Source organism: Theobroma cacao, chromosome 9 (assembly GCF_053813885.1).
Source record: "Theobroma cacao isolate CCN51 chromosome 9, ASM5381388v1, whole genome shotgun sequence".
NCBI lineage: Eukaryota > Viridiplantae > Streptophyta > Magnoliopsida > Malvales > Malvaceae > Theobroma > Theobroma cacao.
The window spans coordinates 2,631,381-2,654,155 of NC_142647.1; the positions used below are offsets into that span (position 1 = coordinate 2,631,381).

The 22,775-nt window shown below is 36.9% G+C and overlaps 6 protein-coding genes and 3 non-coding genes across 9 annotated transcripts; 3 read left to right on the plus strand and 6 right to left on the minus strand.

The window, feature by feature from the left end:
• Nucleotides 1–352: 352 nt before the first annotated feature.
• LOC18588038 (stress response protein) lies at nt 353–1,419 on the plus strand. Its single transcript, XM_007012181.3, has 2 exons — nt 353–553; nt 873–1,419. Exons 1-2 carry the CDS (start codon nt 356–358, stop codon nt 1,275–1,277), a joined length of 603 nt encoding a protein of 200 aa, XP_007012243.3. The 5' UTR covers nt 353–355; the 3' UTR covers nt 1,278–1,419.
• On the plus strand, nt 681–765 carry LOC148760617 (small nucleolar RNA R38). The gene has a single exon (XR_016028696.1). It is a non-coding gene; the product is annotated as a small nucleolar RNA R38 (small nucleolar RNA).
• Nucleotides 1,420–2,581: 1,162 nt separating the features above from the next.
• LOC18588039 (serine hydroxymethyltransferase 3, chloroplastic-like) lies at nt 2,582–5,517 on the minus strand. The gene is made up of 5 exons (XM_018126491.2): nt 5,306–5,517; nt 5,109–5,210; nt 3,348–3,451; nt 3,106–3,178; nt 2,582–3,015 (listed from the first exon to the last, which is right to left on the minus strand). The coding sequence occupies exons 2-5, from the start codon at nt 5,185–5,187 to the stop codon at nt 2,741–2,743; spliced, it is 531 nt and encodes a 176-aa protein (XP_017981980.2). The 5' UTR covers nt 5,188–5,210; nt 5,306–5,517; the 3' UTR covers nt 2,582–2,740.
• Nucleotides 3,687–3,779, minus strand: LOC148760618 (small nucleolar RNA snoR8a). The gene has a single exon (XR_016028708.1). It is a non-coding gene; the product is annotated as a small nucleolar RNA snoR8a (small nucleolar RNA).
• LOC148760619 (small nucleolar RNA snoR126) lies at nt 3,836–3,950 on the minus strand. Its single transcript, XR_016028704.1, has one exon. It is a non-coding gene; the product is annotated as a small nucleolar RNA snoR126 (small nucleolar RNA).
• Nucleotides 5,518–6,496: 979 nt separating the features above from the next.
• On the plus strand, nt 6,497–9,684 carry LOC18588040 (ferrochelatase 1). The gene is made up of 9 exons (XM_007012184.3): nt 6,497–6,793; nt 6,982–7,330; nt 7,432–7,575; nt 7,770–7,871; nt 8,212–8,315; nt 8,409–8,535; nt 8,668–8,820; nt 8,906–9,006; nt 9,105–9,684. Exons 1-9 carry the CDS (start codon nt 6,708–6,710, stop codon nt 9,418–9,420), a joined length of 1,482 nt encoding a protein of 493 aa, XP_007012246.3. The 5' UTR covers nt 6,497–6,707; the 3' UTR covers nt 9,421–9,684.
• A 782-nt stretch (nt 9,685–10,466) lies between these two features.
• Nucleotides 10,467–12,309, minus strand: LOC18588041 (uncharacterized). Its single transcript, XM_018127207.2, has 3 exons — nt 12,168–12,309; nt 11,411–11,601; nt 10,467–10,734 (listed from the first exon to the last, which is right to left on the minus strand). Exons 2-3 carry the CDS (start codon nt 11,596–11,598, stop codon nt 10,548–10,550), a joined length of 375 nt encoding a protein of 124 aa, XP_017982696.2. The 5' UTR covers nt 11,599–11,601; nt 12,168–12,309; the 3' UTR covers nt 10,467–10,547.
• A 998-nt stretch (nt 12,310–13,307) lies between these two features.
• LOC18588042 (KH domain-containing protein) lies at nt 13,308–19,168 on the minus strand. Its single transcript, XM_007012186.3, has 6 exons — nt 18,758–19,168; nt 18,249–18,532; nt 18,015–18,104; nt 17,863–17,934; nt 17,528–17,644; nt 13,308–14,638 (listed from the first exon to the last, which is right to left on the minus strand). The coding sequence occupies exons 1-6, from the start codon at nt 19,071–19,073 to the stop codon at nt 13,463–13,465; spliced, it is 2,055 nt and encodes a 684-aa protein (XP_007012248.2). The 5' UTR covers nt 19,074–19,168; the 3' UTR covers nt 13,308–13,462.
• Nucleotides 19,169–20,010: 842 nt separating this feature from the next.
• LOC18588043 (NADH-ubiquinone oxidoreductase 20 kDa subunit) lies at nt 20,011–22,530 on the minus strand. Its single transcript, XM_018127206.2, has 2 exons — nt 21,943–22,530; nt 20,011–20,538 (listed from the first exon to the last, which is right to left on the minus strand). The coding sequence occupies exons 1-2, from the start codon at nt 22,344–22,346 to the stop codon at nt 20,304–20,306; spliced, it is 639 nt and encodes a 212-aa protein (XP_017982695.1). The 5' UTR covers nt 22,347–22,530; the 3' UTR covers nt 20,011–20,303.
• Between the last annotated feature and the right edge of the window lie 245 nt (nt 22,531–22,775).

Below are 22,775 nucleotides of genomic sequence, written 5' to 3' on the forward strand. Positions count from 1 at the left end.
TATTATTAATTTTAGTTTTTAAAATCTTAATGATAACACATTAACAACATACAACCTGGTAGGGTCCAATTCCTGGATTCCTCTCCGGCCAATCCAGAAATTCTTAAGAAGAGGGTATTGCTTTTGTTCTAAGCTAATAATTTCCAAGGAAACGAAAAAGATTCTAAAGAATAAATGGATGCGTTAAAATGGGAAAAGAAAGCTATCCCTTGCTTTATTCCACAACTTCTTTGGGTGCAAATAAAGGTTGGTAGTTAACTATCTGCACCAGTTAATCCATTACAATCCTCGAAAAGAAAATAATCCAGGATGGCAATTAATTCAATGCTATGTAAATGGTCCCAAAAGGCCCAAAATGAGTTCAAAGGCGGCCCAAAGAGTAGAAAAAGCTTCTCTCCAAAACAAACTAAGAAACTCCTCTCCCTCCGTTTTAGGGTTTTTTGACAAAAGATACTTCTCAGTTTCACACTATTGTTCCTTCTCTTCTCCGTCTGCACTTCTCTTCAACAGGGACGACACCCATCTCCTGGTTTTCTTTTGGGTCTACTGTGAGGTAAGAGGCAATGCTTATTACCATTAGATTGATAGAGAGCTGTTTGCAACTATGGGTTTTCTTTTTTTTCGAAGTTTCAATCCTTTTATTTGCCGAAAATTCCCTTGAAGGATTCGTTTTTTGACAGTGTTGTGAATGATGAGGCGATTCAATATTATTACAGTTATCCCTGTCTGATTACTGTTGCTGATAATTTGTTTTCTGACACAACACTTTGTTATCATTAAGAACGATTTTTCTTTCCAATTTGCTTTTATTTTTTTTTGTTCTTTTCATTAATCTTTGCGGGTTTTGAAGTTTTGGATTTTCTGACATGCAGATTCAGCTAATGCCTAAGAAGAGTTCATCCAAAACGCCTTCAAAAAAGGCAGAAAAGGAAGAAGTAGAAGAACCTGTTCTGGGACAGAAGAAATCGTCTTCAACTCCTAAGAAGGCTGGTAATGAGATTGATGAGATATTTGCTGGTAAAAAGAGGAAGAAACCTGAACAAAAGAAGGCTGATAAGCCAAATGGTGATGAAATCTCGAAACCCAAACCACTGATGAAGAAGAAGAATAAAAAGAGTGAAGAAACCAAAGAGGAAGGATCCCAGGAACCTTCTTCTCGGCCTCGCAAGAGAACTGCAGATGGGTTTGCTATTTACACCGAAGAAGAATTGGGTATTAATAAATCGGATGTCGGAAGTACGCCGCTTTGTCCATTTGATTGTGATTGTTGTTTTTGATAGCGTTGGTTGATTCATTTTGCAACTTTGACATATCAGTTTGCAGAAATTGAAATAGGGTCTAGGCTTTTCTGCTTCTTGTACACAAGGAATGAATTTCACATGAAATGCAATTTTGATACTTTGTTATTCTTGCAGAGAATTCTGAGCTAATTCTTCGTTTACTTTTGCATGATAATTGAATAGATTATAGTGATGTTAATCACTTCTGTTGATCATGGTATTCAATCAGAGATATTCAGACCAATAATTACAAGCAATTATCTTTTGCTTTTTTGGAATTTCAATGGATGATAATCTTTTAACCACCTTAACAGTTGCATTCTGTGCTCAATCAGATGACTTGTGCTGGTGCTTTTCACTCAAAATTCTGGTTTAGATTTGCCATTCATAACCACAAACAAAACTAGAGCTTCATCAGGGGAATGCAGTCGTGCACAGCCCTGGAGACTTGGATTGAGAAAGGGTAGCCTCTACCCTTTTCTTACACTGCGGATTTTAGTCTATAACATGGCCAAAAAGGGTTCTTAGCAAAATTTGCAGATGTTCTTGTCTGGGATAAGTTTGTGATGGCTTCACAAGTAGGTTTCATTCATAAAGAGATTACTGCATAACAGATTATATTTACAACACTTGTGGTGCAGACAAATAATCTAGTTGTACAATATTATTTCAAGTAGGGGACAAATTTTCTTTATAGAGGCAGAAGGCCAAACCAAAATGGCCACAATTGGTGATAGCAATGCAATATATTTGTGACTAGTGTGCTAAATTGCTGATATGCCTAAACATTGGTGATCAGTGAATCTCTGTAAGTAGCTTAGAAAGAAATCTCAGCTTACATTTAACCCAAAAGGCTAAGCTGAGATTTTCTTTTCGAGGATTATAATGAATTAACTGGTGCAGATAGTTAACTACGGACCTTTATTTGCACCCAAAGAAGTTGTGGAATAAAGCAAGGGATAGTTTTCTTTTCCCATTGTAACGCATCCATTTACTCTTTAGAATCGTTTTCGTTTCCTTGGAAATTATTAGCTTAGAACAAAAGCTATACCCTCTTCATAAGAATTTCTGGATTGGTTGGAGAGGAATCCAGGAATTGGACCCTTCCAGGTTGTATGTTGTTAATGTGTAATCATTAAGATTTTAAAAACTAAAATTAACTATAATTAAAATAATCCGTAAAATTCAACTCTTAACACCATAGATGCTGGGAAATGATGATGGAAAGTTGATCACATGACCAATGGTTTAATTTTTCCTGTCTACCAATGGAGTACTAATAAGTGGTTACTAATGAGATCTATACCAAGTGAAATCCATAATTTTCAATACAAGATCTCAAACACTTCAAAATTTTCATAACTTTATGAATACATTCAAATTTGATCCCTAAAACCTGTGTTGAATTACATGATGTTCTCAACTTCTCATTATTACTTAGTAGAGTGCATCGATACCATTCATACCCCAGGAATGGGAAACTGGGTTGTCAGTGCTTCAACTCTACTCCGGAGATTTGCCACCTTATCAGTCAAAGGAAAATCGGGAGACACCACAAACTTCAAGAACTCTTGTAGCTTTGATCCAGACACTAATCCTTTAGCATCAACAGTTATTTGCACACCCTCATGGATGAAGTCAGCAATAGCTGTGAATTCCTTTTCTGTGAATCCTCTAGTGGTCATAGCAGGTGATCCAATGCGGATGCCACCTGGCACAAGTGCACTCTTATCCCCTGCAAAATTCGAGATGTGTTAGTACCTGTTTTGTAATAAGGAAATTTTTTAATGAATTAAACAAAGAAAGAAAATAAGGCATAATTCACCAGGCACTGAATTTTTGTTCAAGGTGATAGAAGCCATGTCAAGTATTTTCTCCACCAGAGCCCCATCAATACCCTGTTGAAGGAGAAGTTGATAATATAAGTAAAAAATTAGAAAAAAAAAAAAAAAGGGGAAGGGAGCATAGGGCATCTATAAAAGAGTCACAAAAATACTTCCAATGCTACTCAAGATTTGAAGATAAAGAGGGCACATGTCTGCATGTCTTGTGGAGATAGTAACTTACCAATGGCCTCAGATCCACAAGTACAAGGTGATTGTCACTGCCACCAGAAACCAGTTGATAGCCAAGTTCAACCAATCGGCTTGCAAGAGCTCTACAATTAGACACTACCCGCAGGATGAAGTACACATATTAGATAAGATCATCAAAACATAACTTGGACTGAATTTATACCTCCCTAGAATTTTTATCAAATAAAATAATACAAATATATACAATTATATTTAAATCGATCGAATATAAATACAATCATTAATCCAAGAAATTCAAACTTAAGAAATGTAACTTGAAATATTAATAAAATGAAAACATAAAAGATAAATAAAAAATTAAAAAGGTGGAGTAGCTCAGATTCTATGGGTGTAATAAAAAGTCTGTCATGCCCAAATTGAGCAAATCAGAACGAGGAATTATTTTTATAATCATTGCTAACTCCATACCTCCATTCTTCATTTAAAAAAAAAACTTAAAAAAATAAAATAAAAAATAATAAGGCTCAGACACGCACAAACGCTGTCATCAAAAAGCTATTTGGTCCTTAAATTAAATGAATTTAAGAAAAAATCCAAATCAGAATCGAGAAACATAAATTTGTCATCATTGCCTTTTGTAATAATTAGTTGATGAATTAAATTTCTAATGAGAAAAACTGACAAAAAAACTTAAAGAGACCAACAACAAGAGTATCTATTGCCTTTTATAACCATGAAAAAGAAATCCTAATTTTGAGCGTTTTTAAAATTGTGTAAATATTGATGCTATGCTTCTATGAATATATCTAAGATAAAATATTAAAATTTTATTTTATAAAAGGAAAATTCAAATTTAATTTTTATAAAGAAAAAAAATAATTATAATATCCATTTAATTCATATAGTTACATTTTTTTTTTAATTTAACCTTTTTACTTAAAATAGTGACAATTTAATCCATTGATTTTAAAAATTATTTCAATTTAATCCCTTCAACAAATGCTAACATGGTATATGAGGTGAGCTCGAATTACTAACGTGGTGTTGCCACGTTATCATATCAAGGTGTCACATTATACACTCTTTGACGTTCTTACCACCATAGCTAAACTCTTGCTTTTGTTAAAAAGGTTACTGTGCTTAAACCTAAGTTCCAACCTCAACATGAAGGTATCATATTTTAGACAAAATAAAGAAGAGAAAAAGAGAACGTCCACAATTTAGACGAAAAATGTTAAATGGAATTAGAGGACAATAAAAGGATTGGGATCAGGTGTAAGACAATACCAAAATGATCATAAATTTAGCTGCTTTAAATTTGAAGGAAACCATGGAGAGGCAAAGGCTCCCTCCAATCGTGTAAGTAGCTCGCTTTAGGCACCATGCAAAAGGTGGATTGCTACTGTAAACAACAAACACCCGTGTCTGACTGAGTGCCCGTCAACTATTGAGCTCCTAAAATGTACTTCAATTCAACCCACATTTCTTTTGGAAAAACACATTTAAAATAACTGAACAAGACCTAGAAAGAAATCAGACAATAGGAAATGTAAACGGGCTATTGTGTCATGAAACAACGGTGAGTTTCATGGGTCTTCTCCCGTTTAACTAAATCTTGGCTCCAAGCGGCAGTCAGGTCGCCATGGATCGGCACCTGCTGTTGACTCTATTTGTGGAGCCAGGATCCTAGTATCACACTTCATCGGAGAATCCCCAGTTTGCAAACAAAACAACTATCCAATTTAATAGTTGAGCAACTTCAGGAATCAAGAAAGAAGAAAATCTCCAGTACCTGAAAGAATCGAGCACTCAGTTGACTGATAATTTCTTCTTCGTGGCAGCAGCACCCACCGAGGTAGCAAGAAAATCATTATTCTTTGATGCTACATGTCAACTGTCAAATGGTAATTTCGCTCACTATTAGCTACCCAAGTGATCAGATAAGAAAAATAACAGTACCTCCAAAACATTAAGGTATGAAGTATTTACCTTCCTGCCAGAGTATCTGCATAAGATCCAATCGTGCAGACTGCAGCTGCATTGGATATTACAAGACTGATGGTAAAACATGAAGGATTCCTGATGGAAAGACCATCAGCTGTGAACATTCTGGTATAGAATCTAAGTTATGAAAGACAATAAGGGATGGAAAGCCAAGTGAGAGAAACAGGGGCACTTGAGTGTTTAGATGAGGAGGCTGGATGTTGCTCAAGAGCTTAAAGCATATGCTTTTATAGAGTGGTATCTCCAAAACCCTAAAAACACTTGGGCTTGTAAAATTACTTAAATAGACAATGATTCAACTTTATTTACTCGACTCTTTTTTTTTTTGGTAATATCACTAAATTTTTACTTAATACTATATTCAATCCGCTTATCATGCGCGTGAGTAGGTAAAAGTTATTTATTAATACTATATTATACCTTAAAATTTAGGTTAAGGCAAAAGTCTTTGATTAAATGAGAAAGAAAGGAAAACGATTTCTGTACTAGGCATCAAAATCATACATGCACTTTTTGTATATATTTATTAGGCATGATTTTTTATTTTACTTAGTCAAGATCTTTTACATATATATATATATAATTAATTAAAAAAACTTATAATTTAAAATAAATAGTAGTTTGATTAAATATATCAATATAAGGAAAAAATTATGATTAAAAATCTACTATTAGTTACAAAAATTAACATTATTTGTTTTAATATCATTAATTTTATCTTTTTTAGGTCAATTACTATTTAAGTGATAAAGAATTTAAAATTTAATATATGAAGTTACAAATTCACAATCATAATAATAATTAATTCAGTATAAAGCCAAATATTTTTTTTTTTGTGAAAGTTTCAAAGTTATAATTTAAATTGTTGACTAATGTGTTATTTAGTTGGTGTACTCAATTAGTCACTTTGGTGGTGTGTAAGGCTTTAAGTCGTACGAGACGGTGTCGTATTACCTTGCAACTAGTTAATCTTTCGTTGACAATTAGAATAGAAGTAGAACTATTCAAGTTTGGTTGCCGAGAAAGACTTGACAAGAAAATAAAGAAAGACGAAGAAAAAAAGGAAAAAAAAAAAAGGTATAAACGAGACGCACCGTCTTAATTCCTAGCTTCTTGGAAGCTTCTGCATAAGGTTTAGGCAGCCATCAACGTCTCCCTTTGAATGAAAATACTGTAGCTTTAATAATACGTTTACGCAGTTTTTATTTGACTTTCCGATCTCCAACTATTTCGCCATTTTCTTCCCAACCAACTCGTACAAAAACCTCTACCAAAGCCACCAAAAACCCAGATTCCATTTTTAATTTTAGTTTCCCACTTTTCTATTCTCCAGCTTCATAGTTTCTATTATACTTTCAATTGAAAGAAGATTGTTTCGATCAGAACCATGGAGGCAGCATCTTTATCTGGAGTTCTTTCCCACACCAACTTTTCTGGTTCCAACCTTAGGAATTCTGATTATAGATTTTCAAGGTGAGACTTTTGTCCCAGAAATTTGGGTTTTTTATCAAATATTTATGTTTATGAGTTAATGTTAGATCCCAATTTTTGTCTAGAAGGTACAAAGATTTGTTTGGTGAACAAAAGATGAAAATTTTTGGACCAAAATGATTCCCAAATTTACGTCTTTGTCAATTTCTTTTCTTTTCTTTGTTTTTCAGGTCGATTCGTAGGGGCAGATGTGTTGCCTCTGTCTCACGCCATTCCTCTGAGGGATCAAATGATGTTGATAAACCTTCGTCTAAAGCCCTTGTCATCTCAAGTTCTGACTCGAATACTAAAAATTACAGCGCTCTCAAAGGATCCAATCTCAGCGGTGGCTCAAATCAGAAAAGGAATCTGAACTTGCAAACGAATTGTGCGGTGGGGTTTTGCACTTTTGGTGAAAATGTTGTAGAATCTCATGCACATGCTGCAGAGGAGAAGCTTGGGGTCCTGCTTTTGAATCTTGGAGGGCCCGAGACTCTTAACGATGTTCAACCGTTTCTGTATAACTTGTTTGCTGATCCTGTATGTTAGATTTCTTGGGCATTTTTTAATGTACCTTATATAACCATTTTTGGGTTTTAAGGTTCAGTAGTGTGCTGATGGTGATATTGTTTTTGTTGTAGGATATAATACGGCTGCCTAGGCTGTTTAAGTTTCTTCAACGACCTTTGGCAAAGTTAATTTCTGTTCTTCGGGCTCCCAAAAGTAAAGAAGGGTATGCTGCCATTGGTGGTGGCTCACCTTTGCGTAAAATAACTGATGAACAGGTAAATTCCTTAATTGTAGAAATTGGGATATTACTTTGTGCTTGTGTTGTGTTAAAGTGAATTTGTATGGATATTTTTTTCAATTGAACCATGTTAAATGTGTTCGACGCTTTTAAAAGTTGTCCTCATGTTGATGGTAAAACTTGTGGTTTGAATGTTATTATTGTATTTATAGCCTGAAGAATTTGCTGCAGGCGGATGCTCTTAGAATGGCTTTGGAGGCAAAGAATGTATGTGCCAATATATATGTTGGAATGCGATATTGGTACCCATTCACTGAGGAGGCAATTGAGCAGGTGGGTCTTCTAATAGTCAAACAAATTTGTGTGGGTTTTAAGTTTCTTCATATATCGTTGGTGAAGTTATGAACTTGTGTGATACCATATCGAGGAGTTGCTATTTTTGTTTAGGTGATATTAAGAGTTTATTGTTAAGTGCATCAAATCCTTACAGAAGGGATAAATATAGGGAGTTGGAAGAAAAATAAAGACTTCCCATGCCTTCCTGCAAGTTCTCCTTTTATATGACTTGAAATTATATCTCATATTTTAATAAGGAATTATCTGTTTAACGTTGAATTATCTATCTTCAAAGTATGTTGAGTCTACGTTGCTAAGCATTTACGTTATGCTACAGATTAAGCGGGACAGGATAACAAAACTTGTTGTGCTGCCACTATATCCTCAGTTCTCCATCTCCACAACCGGATCAAGCATCCGAGTTCTCCAGAGTATATTCAGGTGGGTGTTTGATAATTTGTGCTACACCTTATCTGCTTGAAATCATCTATAACACCCCTTAGGAAATGGCTCTGAATGTGAGTTATATTTCAGGGAAGATGCATATCTATCAAGACTACCCGTTTCTGTCATTCTTTCATGGTATCAACGACAAGGTTATATTAGGTCTATGGCTGACTTGATTGAGAAAGAGTTGGGGAGATTTCCAAAGCCTGAAGAGGTTTGTTTGGTTGCTGCTTATACTACTTGTGTGTACATTTTTATGCATAAAGTCAGAAGTTGATATGTCGAACTTGTGGTCTTTTGAGATTGACCTCATTACAACTATTTCTAATATTCTTCTGAACTTCAGGTCATGATATTCTTTAGTGCCCATGGGGTGCCCGTCAGTTATGTTGAGGATGCTGGAGATCCGTACAAAGATCAAATGGAGGAGTGCATCTGCTTAATTATGCAAGAGTTGAAAGCTAGAGGAATTGGAAATGATCATAAACTTGCTTACCAGGTTGGTTTTAGAACTCAAGTTTCTGCTTTCACTTGAAAAATGAAAAACTGTTATGCTCAACTTCTTCTTCATGCTACTCCTCCAGAGTCGAGTTGGGCCTGTGCAATGGCTGAAGCCCTACACTGATGAAGTTCTTGTTGAGCTTGGCCAGAAAGGTGTGAAGAGTCTTCTAGCTGTTCCCATAAGGTACATGACTCTTAGTTTTAAGTAGCTGTTCTTGATGTGTGCTTTGAAATGCTCGATTATGAACTGAAAACTAATTCTACTTCCATCCAAAATTGTAGCTTTGTAAGTGAGCACATAGAGACTCTTGAAGAGATTGACATGGAATATAAGGACTTAGCTCTTGAATCTGGTATCAAGAATTGGGGTCGTGTGCCTGCTCTTGGTTGCACCTCTTCATTCATCACAGATCTAGCAGATGCTGTAGTTGAAGCTCTACCATCAGCAAAAGCCATGTCGACCTCAAGGGACACTGCTGAAGAATCTGAATATGACCCCTTGAACTACCTTGTCAAAGTGTTCCGCGGATCAATCTTGGCATTCATTTTGCTATTGACACCAAAGGTGTTACTTGCATTTAGAAACCATCTCTTTTAATGATGATTAAAGAAAGCTAACGTTCATAGAGAAGACACAGTTTTATATATATTAGAGGAGTTGTCCTCCATTTAGACCTGAATCTCAGAGACCTGTTTGGGGATGTGCCCCAATTCCGATTCCGGCATATAGAAAGCAAAGATGGGATTTTTGAGTTAAGTGTAACCTTTTGGAACCAAGAATTTTTTTTTTTTTCTTGGTGGTTTTGCTTAAGTGTAACCAGGGATATTTGCTGCCAGTGAAATAATAAACTTAAAATGCATACATCGTGGCTGTCGATTGTTCTATTTTTGTTCACTATGAGGCTCGGTGAGAATGCCTTTGAAAGATGTTCAATTCCCGAGAATTCCTGTTCTTTTTTCGTGTAACTTCCCCAATGCTTTCTACAGGCTGTTTCCTTGTAGCAGGATTCCTACTTATTTTTGGTTGAATCAAAAAAAAAAATCATTAATCTCAAAAGAGAAACTATCCAAATGTTAGCAACAGTTTGGGTTTTAAACACATTATCATAATCATTGCATGAAATAAACGAAAGAATTCCGAAGAGTTACCAAATTAAGTCTTTGATTACAACCAGCAAGATGTAAAACTTGGCATGCTTCAAATGCTTCGTTCACGCTAGCAGACTCAGCATGAGGAAAGGGGACTTCATATTTATTCTCAAAGAGGTGCAGATAAGGCTGTTTACAGCCACATGTTTTAGATATACCTGCCACTTTCCTCGAGAGAAAGATATATCCGGTACTATTTTTATTTAAAAAAGCCCAAATAGATTAAGCCTATAAAGAGTGTGATTCAGGACGATTACTCAAGTCTGGAACATCTTTTATGCTGGATATTAGTAGGGAAATTAACAGCCAAAATGCCTGGTTACTCTCAGCAACCTCTTCCTTAATAGGAATACCTTCAATTGATAGAATTGCAATAGAGAATGGTGTACCTTTTTTGTGCAAGGAGGAAAATGGAATTAGAGATATGTTGATACGAGTGGGTTGTTGCTAATCAAGTTTAATTTTTCTTGCAGAACGGCAACTTGTATGTTATGATGACAAAAAGATCTTGAAAAAATATATATATGGTGAAAGCTTTGATCAGTTCAAATTCAGAAGCTGTTCTTGTTGAATCACTTAAACATAGTAACCAGTTAAGGTGAATCCTCGACCAACAATCTCTCCAGCGCAGAACCAGGCAAAACACTCTAACCCAAATAGAGCAGCAATGCCAGCATCCTCAATCTTCAATTCCTTCCTGTTCTTCCACATATGCTTGGCATAATCCATCTCCTTCCAGAATGTCTCATAGCGGCCGGGAATACTGCATCAAATTCAGAAGATTAACTCAGTGGGAGGGTAGAAAAGTTTGACTGATGCAGATAATAGCCAAAGAGGTAATGCATTTCTAGAAAAAGAAAACAAAATCACAATCAAACAACATTAGGCCTTCTTACTTGTAGATGTTTCCAATGTCAGCAATAGCAAATGACTAAAAGACTAGAAGGGAGAACTGATGATAACAGAAGTAACAAATTCAATGGATCAGCATGAAGGTTTGATCAACGCAGGGAGCATGATGGCAGCTGACAGATGTTCAAGGAAGAGGGAAAAAGGAATATATGATGTAGGGAGAAGTCTAGGCTGGCATTTAATACTAAAATGCAGCCCACGCCTTTTATTTCAACCCGCTGCCATGCTTGAGCATAACATGATTGTTGTAGGAGAGGTTGCGAGAGTCGCAATGCAATGACTAGAAACAAGGACAGGGGCCCTCTCCCTTTCCCTTTAACTCGACACCCATCACTACCAGCATAAGCTTCCTGCTCAGACCTTTTACTTTTCAGCCATCATATCCATGTCAATACAAATAACACAAAAGATTAACAAAAGAAAATCACCGCAAGTCACAGCATAGATTCATTTGAGTCTGAAACCTTTGAGATTACCCTAAAATGCTGAAAGGAAAAGCAGAAGAACGAATGGGGTAAAGGGGTAACCTGGCTAGACGAGTGTAAAACAATTGCTTTGACAAAAGGTTACATTTCTCAACCGTAGGTGGCTCTTGAATGTAGTGCTTATTCTGCTCCAGTAGCTGCTTGTAGTAGGCAGAACCATGCTTTGCTACAAATTGGGATGCCTGAGTTGCCTTGGACTGCAACTGAGCTAACTTCGGTGCCAACGCCATCGGCTTCACAAACAAACAAAACCACCAGGATAGAATCGTAATACGTTAGATAAACAGAAATTTCATCAGAAATCAGCCAAAAAAGTTTCAACTCGGCAGACTTGTTTGGGCAATTTGTCCATTTTCCATCAAATAATCCCAGAATTACGAGCTCTTGAATTCATAATACTATACCTTAATTCCCACGCTATTGATCTAAATATCAATTTTAAAAACACAAGAGAATCGATAAGAAAGGATCAAACAGAAAAAGAAACGTTTACTTAAGCAGCATTAAAGTAATTAATCCCACTGAAGTCCAAATTCACTGGAAAAAAGAGAGAGGGGGATGAAAAGAAAAAGTATAACATGTTGTGGAAAACAATAAGAGCTCCATTGCAGAATCCAAGAATAAACCGAATCGATAAGCCAAAAACCAGATTTCTAAAAGTTTCAAAGAATTAGTAAGAGTCAACAACATTTGACGATATATGGTAAGTTTGGAGAGCTAAAGATGCAGAGTTGGATAAGTAAAATAAGGAAAGATGAAGAGAAAAATGCAGCATTACAATCTGAGGGAACGAACCTACCTATATCTGTTTTTGGCGATAGGAGAGAGAGAAGGAGCGGTACAGAGCAGAGGGAGAAGTAGGGTTTTATTTCCTCGTGTAAAATTTATATATCCTGGTAATTTTTGCTTATGTTCCGCTGCGGTGAGTCCTCGTCAGTATCCTGCACTGAATGCAAATAATCTTACCATGTGTCCAGAAGGATTCAAATATACGAGACACATTATTTATTTATTTATTATTATTATTTGACAACTTCAAATTGCAACTACAAAGGGAATAACATACGTAACAACGTATTTAGAATCTACTCTTTTTTTTTTGGCCGCAGTTTTTTTGATTTTACAATATTATCACTTTTACTACCAGTTAATTTTTTTCAATTTTGAATTAAAGAGTACCATTAGCATATATTGATATATATATATATATATATAATCCGGTTTAGAAGACCCAAGAACATGATCTAACCATTTTTGCATTGGTTGACTTCACGAGTTGACACAGGACAGCCAGTATCCGGATGATCTCAATTGAAGATGGTCATGGATTATTACCATGAGCATTAACTCCTACAACATAAGTTGTTCAACCTTTTCTCTTTTTCTTTTTTTCTTTTTTTTTTTTTTTTGTGCTAGACATTTCCCGCATGGTGATTATTACCCTATTGCACGAGTGTCATACTCAAGTATTAACTATCACAACCATTGTTCTGGTTAGGTCAGGCTGAACCCATTTGCCGACAAGAATGCAACTACTTTTGGACTGAATTTACTAAAACGTATATTTACAGCTCACAGCCAAAATGCTGAAAATCCTTCGTTCCCCAGCAACAACAGGAATCGGCTTATGATCCAGCCTTCAAAAAAGGAAATCGAATACAGTAGCACTTGCAACCTTTAACAAGGTCAACTAGGAGATAAGTGTAGCTTCCGCCTTCTGTAATATGACAACTTCCCTGGGTTTAGACAACCGTACCAATGCCCCTCAATATTAAGTGATTTTGACATTCTTCAGGAACATACATACATACATACATATATATATATATATATATATATATATATATAACTTGAACAAAACGAGATGATAATAACATTAGAAAATCAGTACTTAGAATAGGCAAGTATAAACCTTCGACCATAGCATAAAGCGGGAAAATTAAAGCATCCAAAACCACTGCCTCATAATATTGAAGTAAAACACTAGCACTGTCTTTGAATACTGCCAAAACTAACTTGACCTAATTGAAATACAATAAACCATCTGCATCAAAAGTACCAAAATATAAATGTCTTCAACAAACTCACCACAAATCAACTTTGGGGTGATGCCTTGGCAACTCCACTTTGTTGAACAGTTTGAGAGGCTGTTGGTGCTGCATCATACGTCCCACGAGTGCTCCCACTTGCATTGCTGTCAGCAGGATATGCTGGAGGCTGTGAGTAACTACCACCATAAGAGGTGTTATATGGTGGTGCTCCATAACCAGGCTGGCTGGCTGGTGCTGCTCCATAAGGTGGTGCTCCATATCCTGGCTGCGCGGGTGCAGCACCATAACTAGATGATTGAGTACGTTGTGAACCTGATTCTGGTTGAGCATAGCCAGATGGCGGTGGCTGTGAATGATATCCTGGCTGGCCATAGCTTCCTGGGGTGCTAGGCGACTGCTGCGTCTGCCCATAGACAGGGGGATTGGCCAAAGGTTTCTGTGCTTGTGGTGGTCCATATCCAGGCCCATAGCCAGACTGAGCTGGTGGTTGACTCCCATAGCCAGCCTGGGAAGTTGGAGGCACTCCATAACCAGGTTGAGTACTTCCTTGAGGTGGATAACTTCCAGGATTTTGGCTAGGCTGCTGACTAGTATTGTACCCTTGCTGGCCCATCGCAGATGGTTGGGTAGATGTAGGTGCTTGACCTGAATCCCCTTGACCACCATAGGAGGGTGTGTGACCCTCTTGAGTTGGGTTCGTTGCATTACCATAGCTATGTGCAGACCCATAACCTTGTTGTTGATCATATGATGATGGTTGTCCATAACCTGATTGCGGAGGTGCAGGGTATCCACCATAGCCATCCTGAGGATAACCTTGTCCTGGTTGCATGTAGCTAGAAGCTGGTGGTTGACTGTAATTGTAACCACTGTTATCAGCTGGAGCTGCTGAACCACCAGGGGTTTGCTGCTGCTGTGAAGAAGGCTGTTGATTATAGTAATCATAACCACCTGCAGCAGAGCTTTGCTGGTTTGGTGGTACAGCTGACTGGTCCCAACCAGAGGCATAGCTGCCAGATGTTGGTTGCGAAGGATAGCCCCCATAAGGTGGCTGAGACATGTTATACTGAGGTGATGGGCCAGGATATGCCCCAGGCTGCATATAACCATAACCAGGTTGCTGCATTGGAGGAGCCCCTTGGCCCCAGCTTGTAGGCGGTCGTGCTTGGTAACCTTGCTGTGTATAGCCTCCAGCCATTGCTGGATTTCTCAGACGATTCTGCACAAAATTGTTCCCTCAAATAACCAAAGTGGACTTTCCAATGACGCTGGCACATAAACACATACAGCAAAACAGAATATGCATCTACACAAATAGGCATATACAAAAACTGAATAGCAATTATCAAAATCAGTATGTCCACAGTGGCATTAACGGAGTTTGTACTGTAGTACGAAGGTTATAAATGCCTACATACCGTATGGTCGGAGGGATTATTGAGTTTACTCCAGCAGAAGCCCATCCTCTCCCTATTTGAAGTGAATGGGTGCAAAAAGAAAAAAATATATAGAACCCCACAAATACTAATAGAACCTTTTACATCAAAGCACAAGGAACCATGAACCCCATTGCCAACAGGCAAGAAACTCATAGTTAAAAGCATACTATATATCATCTATCCAACAATCCAATTGATGCATTTAACACACAGAAGCATCAAATAAGGAATGACAATATCCTAGAAGATCAATCAACATGCATTAAGCAAATGATATCTCTTAGAACAGACCTAAATTTCTCTAAACAAAAGAAAGGAAAAAATGAATTGTAGATCTAACACTTATACAAGATTGATTATCTGCATTTAGAAAAGATAATTGACTTGTATCACCAAAATAAAGGATTTTGCTTAACATATGAACCCTAACCGCATAGGGCAAACATCTGATAAGAAATACCATAGACCAGAGCTAACCTAATCATAGACAAAAGTTTTCTGGAATAAATTCAATCTAAATTACAACTTTCAATAAAACAACTTCAACACAAGAATAAAAAAGATATGCAAGACAAAACAAAATTACATCAAATATGTATCCTCATACTTGAGGCTTTCCGAAAAAGAACATGCAACTCGACCAATGAACAGAGTGAAATCCATAAAGAATAAAACTCGTTAAGTTAATGTTTAAAAAAAAAAATCCCACAACATGTTACTGATAAAAATACAAGCTTAAAGATTGCTTAAAGATGACATTTAGAAATACAGGAAAGCTCAAATACTAACGCAGTCAAAAACAATCTTTAAGCAACTAAAAAAAATTTAATTTACAAGGCTGGAAGAAAAGACATCTCAGTATGAAATATCCACAAATTTAGAATTATGTAAATTTGTCAACAACCAGCCAACACTATTAAATGATGGTGACAGAAAAAATCAGGGGCAATGTAAGGAAGAAAAATTGGACTGAATGGTTTAAGCATTCAAATAATAAACCAAATTAAGAACCAAAAGCTATACCATCCTTGTTTAACCAAAAGAGAAGATTAATAGAAATAGGAACATTCTTGTGATACACGTTAAAATGAACAAATCCTGTGGTGCCAGAATGATAAAAGAATCTAGTATTTAGCAATCTTATATATCCAACAATAACTTTCAGCCTCTCTCCAGTATAAGATTACTAAATATCAGAAATAGGATCTGAAACCATACCAGGGCAATGCAGAGGAAACACCAACAGAAAGAAATCAATGTTGGTGTCACCAATTGTCCAACAGACTAATCCTACAATAGTTCCCAATGACAATATCAGTCTCATCATTTACAATTAATAAGCACATTTGGTGGCTAAACATGCCTAATCCCAACGACAATATCAGTCTCATCATTTACAATTAATAAGCACAGTTGGTAGCTAAACATGCCTAATCCCAACAAGTCACTTAGCCATAAAACCAAAGAACGACGAAATTCGACTTCTATCACCAGAATGAAGGAAGTCCTTGTTTATACTTTATACCACAATATCCTAACATAAAATGAGTGGGTAAGACCTGCCTTGCAAACTAAGCATCAAAATATCAAGCACAAAACTTAAGGAAAACTAGAGGGCAATAACCATCACTCTTCACAAAACTTTGGCAATTGAAACTATCAAGTTTGACCTCTGTCCAATTCCCAACACACAATTTACCTTAATTAATACATAAGAAACCGACTGCAGATAGAGACCTTGACAGTTTGAACTTAACATGTAAAAGTATTAACTCCACCCACAAGATTTCGAGAGGATACCAAGCAGTGCAAATTACCACGTTATCCAGCTCCTAATGACACTAGAACCAGAAAATTTTGATACAAAATAGCCATGAATCTCTTACAAAGTAGAGGAGCTGCTCATCTTGCACTGGTCATTTTGACACATACAAAACAGCTGTCATAGCGACAAGGATCACCAGCAAAAGATGTCTGCAACTCTCAAGATTTTACAAGTGCAACAAAGGGAAGAAAAGAAATCGATGATAATATAAAATCCAATCTATATCTCAAAGTGACTGAATAACTACATCAAGAAATGAGGATGCAAAAGCAAGTCTAGGAAAAATTATTCAGCACAATACTTAGCAGAAAAATTATAACCTGAGTGGGAAAATCATCTACTTCCTCAACAGGTATATGGAAGTATAAGAAAATGTAAGAATTTGTTAGATAAAAAGAGAGACTTCCAGAACATTGACCAGAGACAACAATTGACAGATCATAATGACACAATATCTATGTAGGAAGAAATAAACACAAAATAAAGTAGCAATTTAGCCCCTACTTTACCCAAATGAACAAAACTGTTTTTAACCTGCAATTGAGAATATAAGAATACCTCTAGAAAATCTGAACAAGGAAATTTCTTAAGCAATGTTAATGAGATGTCTCAATAAAACTAAAATTTTGAAGAGTCCAATCTTTACTAATGTTGTACAGACTAGAGTGATGCTCCAGAAGATCACCTAAAATCAACATTCAGAATAGAACTAAACAGGTCCTACAGGAGTAGGCATACAAAATAAAGGTACAAAACAATCACAAGCGATTCATGTAAAAAACTAGAGACAGAAATAGGTTAAACTAAGAAAAGCTTTCCTCCCAACATTCACATCCAAACATACCTCGCTTATGACCTCATCAACCAATTCTCTAGCATTTTTAATCTGTTCACTTGTCCCATCTATGTGTAATGACCTTTCTGTTGATGGATCACCAGGAGGCAAGTGCAATGGTATCACCTGCACCAGATTAAAAGAGATACTGTTGTCAGAAACCGTAGTTGTAGATGCAACTACTGCAAGATTTAAAAGAACATATCGAAGAAACTGATTAAAAAATGAATCTGGTCCAAAGGTAGCTGTTTTACAATTCAAACAAATACATTACTTGTCAGCGAATATGAAGCTAAAGCAACAATAGAGGACATCCAAATAAGAATGACACTTAAGATTCAAACCTGAATACGAGCTCCAGTTCTGGCTTGCATATTTTTAATTGTTTCACCACCTTTACCAATCACCAGACCAACCTGAAATCATGCTCACATTACATATTATCTTGAACCAAAGTCAATGAACAAAGTTGACTAATGCTTTTACACTGGTCTACCTTGTTATTTGGAATCTTCATTTCAAAATGTTCACTTCCAGCTTGTCCTGTCAATCTTCGAGAAACTATGCCAGAGCCCCCTGCTTCAGCCTGGCCAGAGCATTAATTGGTATAATCATATTTCATCCTTACTATAACTAATATTGCAAGACTCCAAAATGATAAAATTAGATTAATATTCTGCATAAAGGCAATGCATCAATTTCACATAAATAGAAGGGCGGGATGAATTACCTCAGCAAGAACATCGTTTATCAACTGCTCTGCCTTGGCAATTTGTTCAGCAGTACCCATGAGCTCTACAGGCCTAGTCACAGAATTTGGGTCTGCATCCATATCTCGCTGAACCTGAATCTTTGCCCCAGATTGTAGTTGAAGATATTTGATGGTTTCTCCGGCTTTCCCAATTATAACACCAACCCTGATTTGTGGAATGTCAATCTTTTTGCTAGTACCATGGTAGCTACCATAAGAAACTGGTATAGATGAAGGAGCAGAGTTCGACATAGGCTTCATATCTGTATTCATTAAAGCTATTCATTACGCTTTGCGTCAACTTTCAAAAATCAGATCTACAATTTAGCATCTTGCAAACAGCAGCAACCAAAAGATTGTATTCAAAAGTTCGAAACCGTAAATACAAAACCCTAGATGCAACAATCTACTCAAAACACTGAAAGCATTTACTATCAAAGAACACGTGTCACAGGCAGGAAAAATGAAGAAAGAAAGAGAGACAATACCAGGAGGTGCGGAGCTAAATCCCTTGTCGTTATCAAAACCACCTCCAGAGCCGTTTTCGACGCGAGGGCGCTTGGCCTCAGCGCCGGCGGATGCAGCAGAGAGAGTAAGGCGAGCAGCAATCTCTTGAGCTCGCTGCTTGGCCATCTCGATGCCGTCAAGCGGTGGCGGGACGCTGTTGTAAGAAGGAGGAGCCGAATCTGGGGAGGAAAACCCTGTCGGCCTCCTGCCACCGGAAGAAGGCGGTGTCTGGTCATCGTATTTGCGCTTGTTGCTGCCGGCGTCTGGACCTGAAGAGTACTGCGCTTCGTCTGTCATTGTGCGAGAGACCAAAAGACAGACAGCGAGAGAGAAACCCTAGAGGGATAGAGAGAGAGAGAGAGAGGGTGTGGGCGAATAGCTAAGAAATAAAATCACTGGTGGATTTTATTTATTTATATATGTCGTGAGTTTAAATTGCTTTTTTTTTCTTTTTTTTTTTGGGTTCACTTTCTTGTGCATGTGAATTGCATTTTTATTCTATTTTCGGCTTTAGAATTCGATCGTTTTGGTTTACATACGGTAAAAAGCATCTACTGCTTTTAACTAAACGGGAGGAGTGGTTTGCTTATAGACTTCTGCTTACGGTCAAGTTCTCATTTTTAGTAGCTTTTTCATATTATTTTAGCCATGGTCAACGTCAAGATATAACTCATTTTAAAGTAAATTTAATTAAAAAAAATCCACTGCCCTCCGTGGGTAAATTATGATGATTGATAGATACTATAAAGCATGACGAGTTATTAATAACACAAGCTATGTTGTAATAACTCCATTTTGATTGGTCGGAATAATTTACAATTGTATTTAATTACCAAGAAAAGTTCCTTGGTCCAAAAAATTATCTTAGTTCTCTGTCCCACCCAATGAGCCCAATTCGCCATATCTTTGAGCTAAAAACCACCTTTGAGTAATATGTTTCTATATTATGTTTTACATTATTGTTATTGATATAGCAAGTGAAGTCTCTCAGTCTCAGACCTGGCAAACTACTGTAATCAACATGCACAAACTTGACTGCACGAGTCAAGTCCCCCAACCCAGATTTCCAACTTACCATGGCAATGGAAAACCCAAATCCTGCCCTTAGAAATTCATCCCATAGGCATAAGGGCATTGACGATCACCATTATGTTGACAGACTGTTCCAGATATGAATAAAATACTCCTCAGAACTGCCTTCGAAGTTCAAACCATCAAATCGAGATACCACAGAAAAAAAAAAAACAATGAATTTATTCATACCCTTGTAAAACGACAAAATAAACATCCTTAGAACAACAGCACAGGTAGGTAAAAAGAAAACTAAAGCCGGTGCAAATTGAAATTCCAAGTAATACAGGAAGTACAATCACCATACATGTAACAGAAACTTGATTTGTAAAGCTCATGGACTTTATGTTCAAAACCATTTTAATAATCTATCTCTACATGGCATTTCACCAGAGAACTGATTTATTTTACCTTAACACTGCACCCAAAATAGCCCAGGAGCAACTTGTGATATCCTTACTTGTTCCACCAATGGAGGAAATCCTTGCGCCTGTTGATCTTTTTCTGCAACTGAAGAACTCCATATAGTAGAGCCTCAGCAGTGGGTGGGCAACCAGGTACGTAGATGTCAACAGGGACAATTCTATCACAACCTCTAACAACAGAGTATGAGTAATGATAGTATCCACCACCATTCGCACAACTTCCCATAGAAATGACCCACCTAGGCTCCGGCATTTGGTCATAAACCCTGCAAAAATTCAACATGAAGGTAAAATTACCAAACCTCGAGCAAATTTCTACAACTGTAGTACAGAAGGAAGAAGAAGAAGATAGCCAATGACTTGGTTCTTTGCCAAGTCATTCACACAAATTCCATGGAATCCCTTCTCTCAAACAAAAAATTTAGAGAATCCCTCAAGCCTAGAGTAACAAAATTCAAAATGAAGAAGATGCTATACATCATCAAGAAAATAAAGAATGGCAACAAAATTTGGGGAATGCTACTAAAAATTGTAAAACTTGGCAAAGAGTATGAAACCACCAGCAGAGGTAAAACTTTAAGGTTGCATCTATTTGCACGACTCTGAGAAATAAATCTAAATGTCAAATCACCATTGAAACACCAAACATTTTATGCACATCGCACTCCAAATTCACCATCATAACATAGCCTATAGCCCTAATCCACGCAAATAATCCAATTAAGCCAGCTTCAGCAGACCCTTATCAGACTGTATAACAAGCAAAACAAGCCAGCTCAGCCTAGGTTGGGTAGTTTTCTATATGTAGATGCCATAAACCAGTTACACAAATGTCAAGTTGAACAACCATCGACATATAGTAATATGTTACTAGTTCTGATTATAGGTTATTGACCAAAAACCTAATTACTAACTTACCAAGCCAGATCACACAAACTTATCCAGGACCATTCCAGCTAGACCTAAGTTGAGCTCCAGGTTGACAGCTGTAAAATCCATGTTCAGCCAACCAAGCTAAGGCCTTGAAAGATTACAGATAGCAAAATCTTGTACCATAGTTTTTTATCTTCATATCTCTTCAACAATTCCCCCAAAATCAGGAAGAAACAAAAGACAAATTGAAAGTTGATTTAACCTTCTTTAGGGATGCACCAATCACAATGCCTCATACAAGGGAGCACGGAAAAATCATTTTGTTACACTGAACGAGAAACAACCTCGGGTAGCTTTCACCTTTCAGATCATTTACTTTAGCTACCCTATTCCCCAAACAAAAATCCGTAAATTTCACAGAAATTGTCATCTTCATTATTTGAAATATGCTCCCAACTTATATAAAAGCAAAGATCCTACAGCATTACAGGAATTCAGTCACAAATCAAATGATAATTTTAATCCTATAAGAAAAAAAAAAGATTTTCTAAATAATCCTTGACACAAAGCAAATAGAGGATTTAGGAATTCAATTTTGCAACTATGCCTATCGTTAATTCAAACCTAGCATAGCTAAAAAGAATGTTGGGACTGCCAAAATTCACATTCTCATTCGCCCCAAAATTTAAATATAAAGATAAATAAAGGAGTATTAAATTAGTATAAAATAAAACCCTAAGAAATGAGATTAAAACATAGTATAAAATAAAACCCTAAGAAATGAGATTAAAACATACTTGCGGAGAGCAGGGGCCATTTTGTTTGTGAGAGTGCCAGCGACAATCATGCAATCGGATTGGCGAGGGCTAGGCCTGAAAATGATACCGAAGCGATCGAAATCATAGCGAGCGGCACCGGTGTGCATCATTTCAACAGCACAGCAAGCGAGGCCGAAGGTCATAGGCCAGATGGACCCACGACGGGCCCAGTTCATGAGGTCATCGACCTTTGAGATCACATATTCGGCAGTCTTGGAGAGCCCAGCGGGAGGGCCGGAGGTGGAGGGAGGAGAAGGACGAGCGTAAGTGGTGGGGAAGGAGGAGGAGGAGAGAGAAGGAAGGGTGGTGTGCAGAGAGAGAGCCCGCTGTGCGGAGAGGAGGTGTGGGAGGCGATTGGCGGTGTTTCGGCTGATAAGAGCCATGGCTCGGTGGTTTCTGTGAAGAGAGAGAAATGACCTTTCCCTTTGGAGATGGCGAGAGATTTGGAAGTATTGATTCGGTGAGGACTCCCAGACTATTGGTTATGCGCCATGGAGTTATTAACTGGGTTCATTTGGGAGATGACAGATCTGTACGGGCCCTGTAAAATAACTCAGAGAAAGGAATGAGTTGGATTTTATTTTTTTAAAAATCTTCTAATTAAATTACGTGTATATATTTAATTTTGATTTATAAAAAATTATTAATTTATATATTAAATAAAATATATTTTTTTGAATATATTATTTTATAAATTTAATAAATTATTAATTTATTAAGTCGATTACAACAGAAAGGATAATACTAACTATATGCATTTGATTAAATACAGGCAACTAGTCTCAGATATTTCTTTAATTTGTGATCATAAA